Here is a 17596-nt window from a genome sequence, read left to right on the forward strand (position 1 = left end):
AGGTTAAATTGAGGCCTTGGTTTGGGATTAGGTTAAATTAAGGCCTTGGTTTGGGATTAGGTTAAATTAAGGGCTTGATTTGGGATTTGGTTAAGTTAAGGGCTTGTCATAATAGAGACATTTTAAACAGTGTCATAATTTACCGAATGACAATTAATGACAACAGTCCTAAACATTCATAAGGAGTCATTTATATTCATAACAGGTGTTATATCATGTTTATGACAGTGTAATGTCAGTCTTATGTACACCCCTTCAAATAAAGTGTTACCCATTTTTTAGACCTAACCTCTATGAAACTATTGTAAAGATTCATAATACTGTTTTGATTTTTGGGAATAAATAAAGGAGCAGGAAAGAAGCCTGTTCTGCCGCAGAGCAGCCTGTAGTGCACACATACACAAGGTGACTCTAGAAAGCCCCTGATAGCATCTTGCCGACCCGGGGAATAATTCACTGCGATGCTGAAGCTGCGGCAGAATGATCGATTGATCCCGTCTGAGTAAAGTCAGCCTTCAGGTCTGAATAGATCAGTGCTTCACAAAACACATTGATGCTGTCTTTGATCTTCAGACTTTGACGGTTTTGCGATGTTTAATGAAAGTGCTTCTCTCTTTCAGAGATTCTTGACTCACCAGCGATAAGGCCGGCTCTTCCATGAACTGCTTTAAGCTCAGGCTCTTCCCATTGACCTGCAGAGAGTGAAACACAGTCACCTCCTCATCGGACATGCTGCTGCACGGTGCAGGGACTTAGTGAACAAATGCATTCACTGACCTGTAGGTGTGTGCAGATTCTGCGAAGGACATCGTACACACTGTCTCTTGATAGCAGAGAGACAAAAACATACTGAGGAAAAAAAAAAAGAGAAACAGGAGTTTGAACCTCCTAGTTGATATCATGCATTTCATTATAAAAATCCAAGAACATCTTTGGGCACATTTCATGAATATGCACCGATCATAAATAACATGACCCTGGCCTAATAGTGCATTAGTCCCTCTTTGATACAGACCACGGCTCAGGATGCACACAGATAACATGCACACACAACAGACATAATATTTCCACACATGGGAATAATCTTTAGGGTCTGTTAAGACTCCGATCGAATCCAAAGAGTCCGATATAAACCCATTTGCATACGATGTAAAGTACTAATTGTTGCATGAAAGAATCCCACAATGCTCCTTTAATGATACCTGAAGTAAATTCTGTGCAGTAATCTTAAAGGAGCAGAGGACAAGTTTCAGGATTTTTGCAGACATCTGCCCCCTCTGGTGAGAAGTTGAAACAACACCAGTGTTGTGCACCTTTATGGGAGAAGAGGAAAAGCATCTGCCGCTGCGACTGCACAGGTATTATGTTTAAAAGCGTAATGGCTTCCCAGCAGGGCCGGAGTGGGACTCATTTTCAGCACTGGAGTTTCATGCCTCAGACCGGCCCACCTAATATTGCCTTATTATTAAACAAATATGCAAATTTGTTTCATATTTCATCCTATTCCCTTTGACTGGTGGGCTTTGTGTATTTACTATCGTACTTTTAATGATAAAAAATATATAACGGGTCTCTGATATTGTTTGGGTATAGAAAGCAGTTATATTTAACTGCTTTTTTATTTAGACTCTGTTATAATAGCTGACCTGTTTTTTTTCCAGACGAAAAGGAGCGATCCCATCATCACTACTGGCTCTGCTTCTGACACTAAATACCATTTTGAAAATAGGGTTGGTTGGACCTTTATCGTATAATTATCTTGAAAAATTCCTCATCGTGATAAGAATTTGAATTTATCTTGACATATGCTACCAGTAGTGGTGTCTGAAAAACAATACTGTCAGTATTGTCAGGATTATTATTTTTGCCATTTTCTTCACTATTTGTTTATTGAGAGAATTAATAAATTAATCAATCAATAAATAAAAAAAATTAATTAAATGCAGTTACTATGTGTGGTTTGGTGATAAAAAAAATCACACATTTTAATGTTACTAGGGTCCTGAGGAAACATATTTTTAAATTTGTTTTATGTTACATGTTTAAATGTCCTTAAGGACAGTATTAGTGCTTATCGGCCAATAATTCACAAGCAGTCACAGCCACACAGTTAATTGAAAAAGACTGCAAGAAGCTGTAAGTACTCTTTTATCATCACTGTTATCGTTGTCACATTACCACAATATATTATGATAAAATTTTAAGTCCATATCACTCACCCTATTTTGAAAATGGTCATAATTCTCAGGACAAATGAAATCACCCCTTGTTCCAAAGCCATGTGATAAATTCAGGTCAGTTTCATGAATGTAGTGCTGAAACATCTAACGTCTCAGGGCACTCTTCATTAGATTCATTATAATATTCATGTAAACAGCAATCCTACCTGCCCACTCAGGACATGTGGGCTCATGGCTTGTTTAAACTATATAACATTACAGTACGCGCCACAACATTACAAAAATCAATGACCTGGTATGTTACTTGCACGGTGGTTTGCACTCAAAGTTGAAAATCTTTCCTTACCTATTTCATCGTCCTCGTTTGACATTTCAATTTGCTCATTTTATTGAAACGGCTGCCAATTTTTGCACATTTAGCAGCGTCTGTTTTCAGAGCTTTCCTCTTTAATTCTAGCTTTCGCCGCCACACCACCCATACTCTTTCTACTCTCCACCTCTCAAACACCGTAGACAGAGAGCACTGACGTGTTACGTCAGGTTGTGTCAAGAGTAGCCAGAGGAAGCATGGACAGCGGTAGCAGCGTGCCATACGTGATCCACTCTACAGTTTCATGAATGAAAAGCAGCCCCCCCCCCCCCACAAAAAAAAAGAAGAAAAAAGGGAACAACAGCCCTTGCGGCCCAAATATCAGATCGGCCCACCAGTAATTGTCCCAGTCCTCCTGATTACCCACTTCAGACCTGCTTCTGATGTAAGTAAGCTATAAACATTGAAGTTAGCCCGTGTTTTCTCGCTAATGCAGCGATTACGGCAGAGACGCAACAAAGTAGCCGGGTGAAGGAGAGCCCAGGAAAACATTTTAACTTGAACATTCAAAGGCAATTCTAAACAAATGTGTTTTTAATCTTGATTTAAAGGAACTCAGGCTTTCTGCACTTTTACAGTTTTCTGGAAGTTTGTTCCAGATAAGTGGAGCATAGGAACTAAATGCTGCTTCTCCTTGTTTAGTTCTGGTTCTAGGTATGCAGAGTAGGCTGGAGCCAGAAGACCTGAGTGGTCTGGAGGGTTTATACGCTAATAACAAGTCTGTGATGTATTTAGGTGCTAAGCCATTTAGAGATTTATAGACTAACAGAAGTATTTTAAAGTCTATTCTCTGAGATACAGGGAGCCAGTGTAAGGACTTTAGAACTGGGGTGATATGCTCTACTTTCTTAGTCTTAGTGAGAACGCGGGCAGCAGCGTTCTGGATCAGCTGCAGCTGTCTGATCCACTTTTTAGGCAGACCTGTAAAGACACCGTTGCAGTAATCAATTCTACTAAAAATAAACGCATGGATTAGTTTTTCCAGATCCTGCTGAGACATCAGTCCTTTAATCCTAGAAATGTTCTTCAGGTGGTAGAAAGCTGACCTTGTAATTGTCTTTAGATGCTTTTGGAGGTTCAGGTCTGAGTCCATCACTACTCCCAGATTTCGAGCCTGATCAGTGGTTTTTAGCTGAAGCGACTGAAGCTGTGTGCTAACTTTTGATCTCTCCTCTATTGGTCCAAATATTATTACTTCTGTTTTGTTTTTGTTCAACTGAAGAAAATTTTGACACATCCATGCATTGATTTCTTCTAGGCATTTACTCAGTGCTTGAATTGGTTCATAGTCACCTGGTGACATGGTGATGTAGAGCTGTGTGTCGTCTGCATAGTTATGGTAGCTGATGTTGTTACCAACATCAGCTACCATAAAAAAAAAAAAAAAAAAAAAAACGCGCTGCATGGGTGTGACGCATGCAGCGCGTCACACCCACGCCCAATGGATTCAGCCCTAAACGTTCTCTCATGAACTGATTAACGGAGCCTATAGGATAACTCCTTTCACACGTGCGGCAGTTGTAAGGGCATAATTGGGAAATAAGGTAAATATTTACCTTCAAAACTTGCACTATGTACCTTTAAGGCTTCTTTCACAGAGCTGTGCAATCAGACATTCACTGAGAAATTACAGCGTGCAAATAGGCATTAGCATTAGAGTGATTGTTGCAGACCACAATCTTCTCAGCAGGGGGCGATAACCCTCACAGCTTCTGGAAAGAAGTTGTTTTTGAGTCTAGTAGTTTTTCATTTAATGTTTCTGTAGCGTTCAGCCAATGGAGCCCACTAGACTCCTGAAGGTGTGATGTGGTGTCTGTATTGGTTCTTGCTATTTAAAATGTTTACTTGCTGGCTAATATATCCCGCCTACTACGGTGCCATGACAAGGAAATGATCATTGATATTGCCTGCACCAGTCAGTGGACATATTGCTTTGGCTTATTGGTGTACTTTGCAGCAGCTTCTCTATGAGGGATTTCAGCTGCAGACTTTCCTCTCTTCTTCATTGCTTATTCTTCACAGGAATGACGTTAACTGGTCATTTTCTGGCACAGCAAAACCACAATAAAAATATTTATTTAGTTATAAAACAAAAACTGAAGGCTACGCAGCTCTTTGGAATTAATTATCCAGCTGCACAATATTCTAAAAATGTGAATAATTAACAAATAAACTGTAGCTGCAACGCTTGCATAATACATTGGTTTGACTGCCAAAGGAGCTGTTTGAAGCGTTTTTTGTTTTTTTACTGCAGCCTTATGAGAGGATGCACTGTATATTTTTAGAAGAGTATCTCCAATCTTGCTGTCAAAACGACCGTGTTCCTGACAAATAGCCTTATATCAAGCTGAAATAAGGCCAAAGATGTTGACTTTAGAGGTACTTTTGAACACCTATGCAAACGGAAAAAAAAGAATCTATTCTGCTACCAAACTGGGTCTTGGCTCTTTTTCTAACCTTAGCTCTGTAAGGTTTTTTTTATGTTTTTCTGTCACTGCTTATCAGCAAAAAATGTAAAGAAAAAAAAAAAACAGCCAAATTGTGCTAACCAGTGTTAGTTTCAATTTGTTGTGACTCTGTGTGAAGCGTCTACCTTCTGGCTGGTGTCTGTTGTGATGGCCAAGCCGTTGGGCACCAGGCCGGCTGTTTTGTGCTTCTTCACGAGCCTCACAGAAACGACAGGGATGGCCACCTGAGCAGGAGGACAGAGAAAAAAAAAACATGACGAACTTTTGAGGAAAGCCGAAGCCTTGGATTTGAGCTCTGGAACCACCAGACTGAGAAAACAGGAGTGTGAAAGCCCTCCTTGATAAAAAAAAAAAGAAAGAAAGAAAGCGATGGGCCCTAAAGAAAACCAGCAGGGAACACAAAACATGCATTATTTTAGTCAGAATGTGAGGAATGCAGCTGGAATAAGTGGCTTACTGTCACTGAAATATCAGGAGAGCTTCAGTTTCACGGAAATGAAGGTAAAGCTAGAAAGTCCAATATCAAAGAGAAACATCTCAGAGTTGGTCAAAGTTAAAGGTTGAGCATGTGTACAGTTGTTGTTTTTTCCCCCAATCATATTGTCACAGTAGAGAGATTTACATGTGGAGGAAAAAAGACGGAAGAACTTCTGGTTGGCTCCTAAATCCTGACTGACTTTCAGCAAAGTAATTTGTATGCTGTCCAATCAGATCTGTCTGGCTGTGAATTTAAATGTCGCCCGCTTCAAGTTTCCCAGTCACTCTGAGTTCATTAGGCTGTCCCCTACCTTGATGTCCTTGCCGAAGAGGTTGGCATAGAAACACAGCCAGTTTCTGGAGATGTAGAGGCGACCCTGCAGCAGGATGTCTCTGAGAAGAGCACAGGAGTACACTGACAAAAGAAGAAGCACAGACACTTAACCCGTGCATACAAGATAAAGGACAAGCATGCATTCAGTGTCCTATAGTTTTTACAGAGGAAACATCCAAGCATTGACCAAGAAGTTACAAACTAAATGAAAGTTCACTAAATACTGGGTTTCTTTTAATATTTTACATGTTTACAAGCTGCTTTTATGCAGGTCAACCAGACATGTGTATAATCATGATCCATTCATACAAGAAAATAATAGCTAAAAACTAAAGGTTGTGTTTTGCTAACAATCGTCTGATTCATTTTTCTTTCACTGCACTTTGCAGATGGCAGTGTAATGCTCGCGTTATTTATAACCCGACCGATACACTGTACAGTGGCGCCTCCTGAGGGTTGGAAGGTTGGCCACAGAGTCATGTGCTCAATATTTATATGCATGAATTTAGGATATTTAGAGATGTGTGAAAGGAAATGAAAAGGTTATTGAGTTGCAACAATTTATTCATGTATTTATTTATGCAGAGTAAAAGTGATTTTTTTTCTCTCCGTCGTCTGTCCCCTCTGAATGTCTACGAAACTTGACAGACGTCAAATGACTTCAGGATCACACATTAATGTCAGAAAAACAAGGAGTTACAGTATTTTAAAATCAAGGACATTGAGCCTGTGCAAAAACATCAAATTAGCTGACTTTTGCTATACTTCAAAACAGAAATTTACTTTTTTTTTTATCCAAAACAGGAACTAAACTTTTTTTCCCCCCTTTGGGTTTAGATGTATATTGTTGGATTATTGCAAGATAAAACATTTGCAGTAAAATGGACGTGCTTCCACCTTAGATGATTGAGGGGAGTGAAACCACACACAAGCCATTTTTATAGCAATGTAAAAAGTTTTTCCCCAACAAAGTGGTGCTGAGCTGTTTTAAAAACCAAAGCTGATCGTGAACGCTTCACAAACACACAGCAAGTTACTCACTCTATGTACGGATATTAATAGAAGTGTTTATGAACCGAGACGGAAATGGCATTTGAGGACTCAAGGCGAGTTGACCTACCTAAACATGACAGGTGATTTTTATCTATGTAGTGTCAAAATAAGGAGCAGCATCCTCATGGTTTTCCAGTACTAATCATTGTGAAGCTTATTTTCTGCTGTTTTGTCCTAAATTAGCTGTATTAGTAGGAAAAAACAGGAATTTTAACCATGATGATTAGAACTTTTTGATTTGTTGTTGGTGTCCAGGTTGCACCATTTGGAGTCATTTTTGTGTTAGAAGCGTGTTGTATAAAAAATGTTGAGAATATGAGATAAAAAAAACAACTTGTTTAGGTAACAGGTGTCAGTGGCAGCGCTGCTGCCGCAGTGGAACATTTCCTGACGTTAATGGAAATATGGACTAGACTGAAACTGCCCAAATATATGAGGTGCACAGGTAAATACACCCAGATTCATCTGAGTATCCTGCTGTTTATAAACCATTGAAGCATTGCCACATTTGCAGTAGACAGTTTCTCGCATAAAATAAATCTTATTTTACATCAAACAAAGAAAAATTTGACACAACATTGGAGTAATTATCTTTTACAGAAGTGTAAAAAATAAGAGCTCTGTTGGAGGAGTGGGTAGTGCATAGAGCTAAATAAAGGCCATTAATGGCTCAAAAATTAAAACCTGTGGCAAACCCAAATATGATATCAAAGTACGTTATTTTGCAGTATGTCTTCAAACATGATGGTCCTTGTTACAGTATCCCACCTTTTTGGTTGTAAAGCAAAAACCATGAAACCCTAACGTGACATTGGTTTGGAGGTTTAGATCAAAAGTGTTTGCGTTGATCCCGATCTTTCAGATTGAACTTGTCCTGCTTGACCAGCTGTCAGTCTTAAAACGTTCGTCAAAGTGAAGACGCAAAGACAGGTCTGTCTGCTAACCTGAGATGGTCACAACTTCTCAGCAGAAGCCCAGATCAGAAAACTCTCAACAATCCTTTTTCTGTCAGCGCTACAAACAAGCAAACTCGCTACTCAAGATGGTTCACGTGTAGATTTGGTCCTGCTGGAATAAGATGCACCAGGAAATCGGCTGATAGGAGTCCACCAATGGTATGCTGAGCTGGCCCAGATGGATTGCCAGTCAGTGAATGGTTAAAAAGTCTGTTAAGTTTTAGTTTGTTCAGACAGTAGGAAACACCCTGTTGAAAACAGAAAGCTACACTGCAAAAACTGATGTAAAAATAAGTCAAATGTTCTTAAAATTAGTGCTTTTGTCCTAGATTTGAGCTGGGAAATAAGACTATTTGCCAATGAAATGAGTATTTTGACCCCTAAAATAAGATAATTAGACATACTGCACTTGAAATAAGATGATGGAGATAAATTGTTCCTATTTTAAGTGCAAAAACCTTATTCTATTGGCAGATCATCTTATTTACGTGCTCAAATCAAGGATAAAGACACAAATTTTACGAAAATGTTACTTACTTTTAGTTCCGTTTTTGCGGTGTAAAACCAGCAGGACAGAGCTTTACAAAATCGGAGACTGGGAACTGGCCACACATCTCTGATCGGTGCGTCTCTACCTATAACTGAGTCTAATATGTCGTCGCAACATTTGCTCTTTAACAGCTGAAGCTTTATTTTTCAGAAGTGGACGTTATGGTATTAAATGCCCGAACATATTATGTTTTCACTGCATTGCGATGGTTTGTAACGGGTGCTGACCTGAATGTTATGCAGTGCTGCAGAACTATTTTATTATACATGCAAACTTCTCCTTAGATGGCCACATTTGTAGCTAAATTGACTTATTCATACAACTAACACACTCAAAATCTTAACATACGTAGCACATTGTAAATACACATTAACCCACTTAAGCAGGGTGAAAAGCGGACGTCAGAAAAAGTACCTTTCATGAGGATCTCATCCTTGGGCACGCATGGGAACAGTTTGTGGTACTGCGAGTTGTACTTGCTGACAGTCTGTGCAGAGGGACAGGGTAGAGTCATGAGCAGCTCCTTGGCGGACCGGCCTGCCTGCACAGTGCCAGCCCCGCCAGCCACTCCAACGTGCCCACCGCCACCGCCGCCGCCGCCGCCGGCCCCTCCGGCTCCGCTCGGCGCTGACACCACCCTCTCCCACAGAGGACGCGAGCTCTGCACCAGGCTCAGCACGTTGGCACCGTACTCACACACACACTCTCGCACATCCAAGGCCTGGAGCAAGCCGCTGCAAGAGACACACTGTTCCCCCTGTCGCTGGTCAGTGCTGGGCTGAGGTTACGTCCGCTCAACATGCACGTACAAAAAAAGGTAAACACATCTGGCTCTACTGCGGCTAAAAACAAAAAAACGCACACAGACAAACAAACACACACCTACGCGACAGGCTAACAGCAGCTGCGCCTCATTTTGCTGCCTCTGAGCTCTTTCTCAACTACAAGGCTCCCCTTTTCTGTCTCAAACACACCTCTACTCCCTCCCACTACACTCTTCCCTTCACACACACACACTCGCTCTGTCCTTCATCCATCTGAGCTACAAAAGCACACAGGTACACCCGCCCCACTACTCTCAAGTCCTTTCTTTCCCTTCCTTCGCTTTGCTGCTATCTGTCAGTTTCTCTAATACCGAAACATAAAAAATCACTTTTTCCTCCCTGAAATCACAAGAGATCTCGTTCCTCTAGCAGGGCTCCAGCTCACCTCCAGCCTTCAGTGTCTCTGCTACAACTTTCCTGCTCTGTATCCCATCTATCACTGTCTCGCTCTGTTGTTCTGCATCGCTCCTGGTCTCGTTTCACTATTTATAGCACGTGGCAGAGGTAGCTCCTGTCCTCAGAGCGATGCTCACAGAGGGTTAGGATACTGCAGAGGGGGAAGCCCTCGGTTAACGTTCATTTAGAAGAATTTGCTGACTCATTTCTAGTGGAAATTGGATAATTAGTTCATACTGTGCTGGTATTATGTCACACGACGGAAAAAACAAAGGGTACGGAACAAGACAAAAGACATTCTGTGATCATTTCTGCTAAATTTAATGACCACAGGACTGTGAAAATGTGTTTGGCCCATTACAGATTTCCTCTGCTTTTGCTCTTTTGTCACACATCAGAGAAAGGCAAGCAGAGTGAATAGAAAAGGTAGGTTTATTTATTTTTTCCTTAAGGGGAAAAATAGCTATCCAAACAGACCTGGCGCTGTGTGAAAATGTAATTTCCTCCTAAACCTATGAACTAGTTGCACTTCCCTTAGCAGCAACAACTGACATCAAGATTTTGTGGTGACATGTAAATGAGTCTTTTCGGTCAGTGACTTTGTCTTCATACTGTTTTTATTTAGAGTTGCTTTTTGACATCTTTTAGCCTACTTCATGCTGTCAGACGGGTTCTATATAAATTAATTATTATATCTCCAGGTCAGGAAATAATAAGGCTGAAGTTAGGCTAGTGAAATTGAGCAGAGCTTTCCAAGAAAACGTTTTTTGTTTATCACAGTTATTTAAGGATTTAACAAGAAGGGCAGTTACCTTTTCACATGGGACCGTGTTAGTTTGAACAGCTTTTTTTCCTTGATGAATGAAATGATCATTTAAAAAGGGAATTTTGTGTTTTTCTTTGCAGTTTGTGTGATTATCTGACAAAAAAAAAAGCAAAAACAGAAGAAAAATGTAAGGCAGCAAATACTTTTTTAAAGCCCACTGTGCATTTTTAAATGGTCTCAGAAATCTGAAGAAGTGCGCGACTGTTCCACACGCTTTCTAGCACTATTCAAGCCTTACTACACTGTTATTATCTATTGTTACAACTTTGTTTAAAGCAAAAGCAGAAAAGACTCACCGATCCTCTGTAACATTTCTTCACGTCTTCGTAGGAAAGGTCTTCAATCAGCTGAAACCTGTGGTGCAATGAAACATGTTTCAACTATTTAGAATTATTAAATAACCTTTAAAACACATAAATCAAACCCTCAAATACTCTATATGCGGTGCAAGCTAAGCTTTAATAAGATCTAAAAATACAGATTGTGAAAACATTCACACACATTTAACAGAACATTTCAGCTAAAGAAAGCCAAAACATTGAACATGGATGGCATGGAGCTACATATGTTGTTTTACGGTTCCTTAGGCGTGACGCCAGAGAAAACAGTTGGCACTAAACAGCATCGGATAGAAATACTGAGCGGCTCAAACGTGAATAGTGACCTCGCCAGGAGATTATCTGTGTCACTCTTTTAATAGCGCGAGTTTCGCTTCAAACTGGCCTCTGGAGGAGTACTCGGAGCGGAGCCGCAGATGTCCCAGCGTGATGCTCATAAATCTGCTTCCAAGGCAGAAATAACAACTCAGCAGATAAAAACGGAGCACAATCAATCCTGGAAGGGAAACGCCACTGAGCCGCTGTGCTCGGTTCAGGTGTTCCAGGGAAGGTGGCAGCAGGTACGGGCCAAAATAAATCCTGAACGTGTTGTGGTATTACGATAGAGAGAAAGAAACACGCTTCTCTTTCATCCAGTATCTCAGCGAGAGCGTCGGGTGATTGGCAGCGAGCTCAGGGGAGATGTAATGCAGTGCTGATATGAAAACACAGCAGCGGGAGGATGCACTGATAACGCCGCCGCTCTGAGGAGCTGCAGCTGCCCGAGCACACTGAGCGGTTCTGTCGGACTGTTTGTGTTTGAACGGCTTGAAATGAAGAGCATGAAGGTGGCTTTGATAGCTGAAAGCAGCCCGCAGTGCAAGTCCACAGTGCTGCAGTCATTCCTGGGTGAAAACACACCGTCTAGGCAAGTATTAGCAGTCAGTCGGGTCTGAACATCTTATCAGACAGCACCTATTTATGTTTAAGGTGGAAACATCGCCTTTACAGAACTGCATTTATCCCAAAGGTTCCTCCTTTGGGATCAAAGGCTTGAGGGAAAATCTTCCACGACATTTATTTGGTTAAAAAAAAAAGTGGTTCTCAAACATTTTATAATGAGCACCACCTCACTGACAAGGCAGCGCTATAACAGGAGAAGAAGGAAGGAGGAGCACACGTTCATACTCTGAAATGCAGGTCGGTAGGCCACTTCAGGTAAAGTGCCTTGCCCAGGGGCACACTGACATGTGGCAGGGGGAGGAAGATGGAATCGAACCCACAACTTTCCAGCTATGAGACAAGCCCGCTTCCCGTTCAGTCACAGTTAAAGGCAACATCAGCCAATGGAGTAAATCAAGAGACGTTATTTTCATTACGTGACCACAATAACACTTAGCAGAGACTCCACACGTTTAATACAAAACAACAGAGTATTTACTGGATCTCTGTTTACAGATTATCTGCTTTTTATCATTTTCAGGTTATGCCATAACTTAGATAAACAGATCTTTATACAGAGGAAACTTTATGATGTGAGTCACATTATGTGTAGTAGCTTCCTGGACAGTATAAGTGTGAAATACACCACAGACGGACTATATAAGACTCTGAGGGGGCTGCTTTTGTCATGTCCTAATGTAGCGGAAGTTACTGTCTGATATGTGGCGCAATGTAAAATCAGTATTAATATCAATATTAATATTAATATTGGGGAGGCTGTTGCGGTCAGTGCTAATATTTATATTTACAACTGGAAATTCTTCCAATTTCTCTAAATTACTGATGTGAATTACTATTTATTTCCATTAATCCACAATGCATTCATCTTTATATCTTGGTCTGTATGACTTTTAGATATACAGTGGAGTAAAATTACTATGGCAATAATGATCCACACGTGATGATTGATATGTTTACATGCTACTTTTTTTCTAAAGAGGAGTTGAGAATTGTGCTGCTAGTATGAAGGAAAGCCTTGAATAAGTTTTACTGCAGGAACGTTATTTACATCCCTAAATGGAGACCAGGCAGGTTAAGGTACGTATGAGAGCGCAGCTCACATCCTGAAGTAACAATGGTGGACTACCAGAGTAAAAATTAATTCATATATAGTGAATCTTTAAGAAAATCTTGAAATGGCAGTGCTTCTGTCTCCACTTTGAACAGTGTTGCTGTTGTGCAAGGTGCCGTCGTGTCAAACATCTTCCCCATCATGCTCTCATTGCAGCAGGTTGTCAGTCTCCTCGCTCAGTAACCGGATACGTTGACCTCTACTCTTAAACAACTCTGTGTGTGTCATATTTCTTTCCATGTGGTTCTTTTTCATGGTATTCAAATATGCAAACCAGGGGCTTCACCACACAATGCCAGGGTGTAAAGATATCAGGAATAATCTTAGAGACGCGATTACTACTGGCCATCAATTTGACGAGCGTTACAAGCGCAATTTCAACTTACCAGGACTGGAAATCCAGCGAAATTCATCCCAGGGTCAGACCATGAAATGCTCAAAACAAATCCAAGAGGTCCATTTCAGATCTAAAAGCCTCAGTTAAGATGTTAAATGTTAAAAATCACTATAGTAGCGCAAAGATGAGCAGGCTTGGCTCGTGATGAAGAGCTGCCAGGAGAAACCGTCTTTCTCAAAAAAGAACATAGTGCCACGACTGACATCTGCACAGTTTGCATTGGAATGATCCACATCTGGAACAACATCCTTTGGACCAACGTTACCAAAGTAGAGATACGGGTGTAATGCAAAGTGCTATGTGTGTAAAAAAAAACAGCATATTAGCGCATCAGTCAAGTACAGTGGGGGGAGGGGTGATGATTTGGGCCTGCTTTTCAGCCACAAGACCCAGGCCACATGCAGTCACTGGGTCACCCAGAAACTCCCCTGTATACCAAAGTGTTGTAGATTCAAATGTGAGGTCGTCAACTAGTTCAAGAAACAGGACGAGTCGACAAAGCAGAAAATCTACAGAAGAACAGCTGAAAAAGATAAGAATCAAGATGTTGCAGTAGTCCAAAAAAATGGCCTGACCTTACCTGAGCGGTTTGAAATGCTGATGTGTGACCGCAGGTGAGCTATGTACAAATAAAAGCCCACAAACCTTAACGGGCCGACGCGACGTTGTAAAGAACAGTTGGCCACTGTTCCTCCACAGTGATGTGAGAAACTGTGTCACACAGGAAATAACTGGCTGAACTTGTCATCGCTAAAAGAGGCTACTGAGGCTCCTGAATCATGGGGTGGAATTAGTTTCACGCTTTGTTTATGTAAAACATGAACGTAGTGGCTCCCTGTTTGTTTCACAGCTTAGGACAGTGTGGGATCTGTTCCGCGTGTTTTTTTCGGATGCTTTAGGACAGATTTAAGTCCTTTTTAGAACCTGTAAGGACCAGAAAGTTCAGACGCCAACATGGGCTTAAAGTAATCAAACTAACTTGGAGCATTAATCGGGTCATGAGAGGAATTAAAAGCCGCCCTCCGTTTAACCTCTTCAACATTTAATTATTTTTACGTAGCTTGACCCAGAAATGGAGAGGGGGGAAATAAAATCCCCTTCCTGGAAAACACATCTCTTCATCTTGTGACCGTGTTATGAACAATAGTGCATGTGTGTTGCTCTTCCTGCCTGCTGGCTTCCTCCTATAAATAGGCAGCACAGCGGCTCGGCGCTCTCAGGTGGAGAGGAGCGAGTGATTATTAAAACACAGGCGGCCCTGTGGGGACCGACGGGCTTTCTCGCCTCCATCTGTCTCCTTCTTTTACACAAGCTCCAGCTCCTCACCCGTACTGCCAGTACGGGCGACTGATCGCCTTTGGAAGGGCTGGCGTTGTGGGGTTTTAGGAGTTTTTGCTACAGCAGAAATGAGGTAGCGGTACAGACATGCAGAAGTAGAAAGAAAACCTTTAGGTATTTCAAAGGCTACCTCATAAAATCCCCACGGCGTGGCTTTTGGTGTCTGCACACAGCAACAAAATGTGTTGGTTGTTTTAACGTCGGGTGGCCCTGAGGAGGCAGTAGGTATTTAAACTGCACTAATCCTACAGACATGATACAATGAGGCTCATACAAATTAAGCATAACTCTCTTTAATCTCTGTCGTTTTTTTTTATAACACAGCAGGTTTGGAAATGGGAGCTAAAATGCAGCAAAATGCTGCAGGCGTGTTTGTGTGCGCGCGCATGCGCCGTCGTCCGAGCATCACAGTGCCCTTGACTGCGAGGCAGAATGGTGAAGCTAATTACAAGCTCAAAGAAGCCCAAATTAAATCCCAAATTAGAAAGTGAACACCTCCCATCGGTGGCCGGTGCAGCAGCAGACTCTTAGTCAGTAATTTAACGTGAGCCAGAGGAAATAGGGCAGAGATGCAAAGGGTAAGATGTACGCATGCTAAAAAAAATGAAGAGAAGAAACACTTAGGCATTAGCGATGGAAATAAAAAGCGGTTTGCGCCAAAGAGTTGATGTTTAGGCAGCTCAGAACAAAATAACACTTCTTTATTATCTGGATGGAAACAGTAAAAGAAATGTAAAGGCTAAGATTTAAAATTGTGTTAAATCTCTGTTAGTAGTTCTCAAAAAAGCAGGCCGTTGTTACTGAAGTTAAAGACTGATTTCACAAGAGAATTACCGCTACCTTTACCTTATCTCTGTCTTGAATATGACAGAAGTCCCTGGTAGTTTAAAATAAAATCAGTTTAGGTGCAGGTTTCCAACTGTTTATATACATTATGATGGCGCTTTATCATTTTCTCCAAACCAGGGAACAGAAATATAAATGTAAGAAACACTGGCAAGTGTTTCCTACACATTTGTTAATGTAAGTGGCTGTCTCGATTGTTTTGTCTGGGATGAGGCGTCCTCGGTTGCTTGCCAGCTTGTGGGAATGTTCGCTATGTAATCTTCCTAAAATCACTGTGGTTTAAAATCGGGACAGACTCTGCCTGGAGCACACGAGTGTCTGCAGGAGTCTACAGAAATCTCTGCAACTTGGCCAAAGTTAATCACAAAAGATGAAATCTGAAAAAAATGGTAGCGATGCCCAAAACATCTCGTCCTCTCCTGGGAGTTACAGCTTACAAAGGTTATTTCTCCAGAACTCACAGGTTACCTTCACAGGACTTACAGGGCCTGTTCCAAAACTTACAGAGTCCATTCCTAAATTTGACTCGAGTTTTCAGGGATCTGGCTGTATTATGTGACGACTTGTAACCTGGTACTTTCCAGAACTTAAGAGCTCATTTCCTAGAACTTAAAAGACACTTTTAGGTGTCTAGATAGATTATGGTTTATGAGTTCAATTATCAGGGTTCCATGTAACTTTCTATACAGATATCTGAGCTGAAATGTATTTCTTACTAACCTTATATTTGCTTTAAAAAAACTTTGCTAGTATTGACATTGACATGTTTGTTTAAGGAAAGAAAAACATACTCGACAGCACTCAGTTTCAGTAAGTTCAAGCCTATAAGTCGGGTCATAGCCAGGTCCCACCACTTTCAGGTCATCTATAGGTTCCAGTGTGAGCTCTAACCTCCAGTGGGTTCTGGAGTTTCCCTCTCTAGATCATGCCTGAATGTTTGCATAAATGTTTCCACCTCATGTTCTGCCATCCACACGCCCAGATTCAACCATAAATAGAGAATGAAAGCACCTCGTGAATTTTAATCTGTATTTAAATTATTTAGATCTTTGTTTTTCATGGTGAAATGGGAACCATGGAGAGAGAACAAACAAATAAACTGAAAAAAGTACAAATAGAGCAGTTTAATAACCAGTGTAAATCAGAGGTAAAAGCAGATACTGTAAGTTGCCCACATTAAAAGAGCTTGCTAACAAGTAAACATGATTGCTGTTTCAAATGTGGGATGAAATTTCTCTGAGGCTGTGTCTTCATCGACATACTGAAGGAGGGAGACCGGGAGGGTATGCAAGCTTTATAAATACGACCCCAGGAATATAAGCTGGAAGGTCTGAAACTGAACCTATCCCAGGAGCCACTCTGTAAGTTTGGAAGTGGAACCTGTAAGGTAAATGAAGTTTCAGGTTATATCATAATAATCCCACCTGGGCAATGCACTGTTTATCCTACTTCCATCACGTTAACAATTCAGGAACATTAAATCAAAATCAAATAGACTTAAAAACAGCTTCTGTCCCAAAGCTGTGAGGGCTGTCGCCCCCTGCTGAGAGTCAAATAAAGCACCAGCCCAGTTCATTGCCTGTTAACTTGTTACAAACATGTTGCTGGTCCCACAGGTTCTTGATCTGATCGATATTATTTACACCGTCTCTCACATGCTAATGCCCATTTCTACACTTTAGTTTCACCATGGAGAACTTGTTTGAACATCCATGCAAATTGTACAGTTTTGTAACCTGAAGATTAAAATTTTGCTAATCACTTTTTGGACACTTGAACTTCTCCGGTGATGTTTTTCTAAAACATTCGTGACATTGCACAGTTTTCTTTTACATCATCCTGTAAATTGAGTGATCTCTGTCTTTTTGACTTGATCATCAATTAACTTGAACAATCTTTGCTAATGCCTATTCACACACTTTTGAACCTCTCAGGAAGTGTTTGTCTGATACATTCATGCAGTTGCACAGTAATTTCCATCATTCTGTAAAGTGACAGTCTGTCTTTACTGGCTCGAACATTTAAATCCCATCAGAGCCTAAGGACTATTCACGCGCTTTTAGCTTCTCAGAAAGTGTTGTCGGTGCATTTGACTATTTGAACGTTGTGTCTGTGTGTTATGTGTGAATCTGTGTCAATTCTGAGTCATTATGGTTACATAATGACCATAAATGTTCTTGATTCTAAAAG

General features: G+C 41.0%; 1 protein-coding gene across 1 annotated transcript in view; it reads right to left on the minus strand.

Moving 5' to 3' along the window:
• gramd2aa (GRAM domain containing 2Aa) overlaps positions 1-17596 on the minus strand; it is a 46368-nt gene that overhangs the window by 8497 nt on the left and 20275 nt on the right. The window contains exons 4-9 of the mRNA XM_036135709.1: positions 10731-10788; positions 8803-9136; positions 5807-5910; positions 5144-5242; positions 778-849; positions 636-692 (exon numbers count right to left, since the gene is read on the minus strand). Coding sequence (XP_035991602.1) covers positions 636-692; positions 778-849; positions 5144-5242; positions 5807-5910; positions 8803-9136; positions 10731-10788 — 724 coding nt within the window. The remainder of the gene's footprint in view (positions 1-635; positions 693-777; positions 850-5143; positions 5243-5806; positions 5911-8802; positions 9137-10730; positions 10789-17596) is intronic.

This window comes from Fundulus heteroclitus, chromosome 4, assembly GCF_011125445.2.
Source record: "Fundulus heteroclitus isolate FHET01 chromosome 4, MU-UCD_Fhet_4.1, whole genome shotgun sequence".
Lineage (NCBI taxonomy): Eukaryota > Metazoa > Chordata > Actinopteri > Cyprinodontiformes > Fundulidae > Fundulus > Fundulus heteroclitus.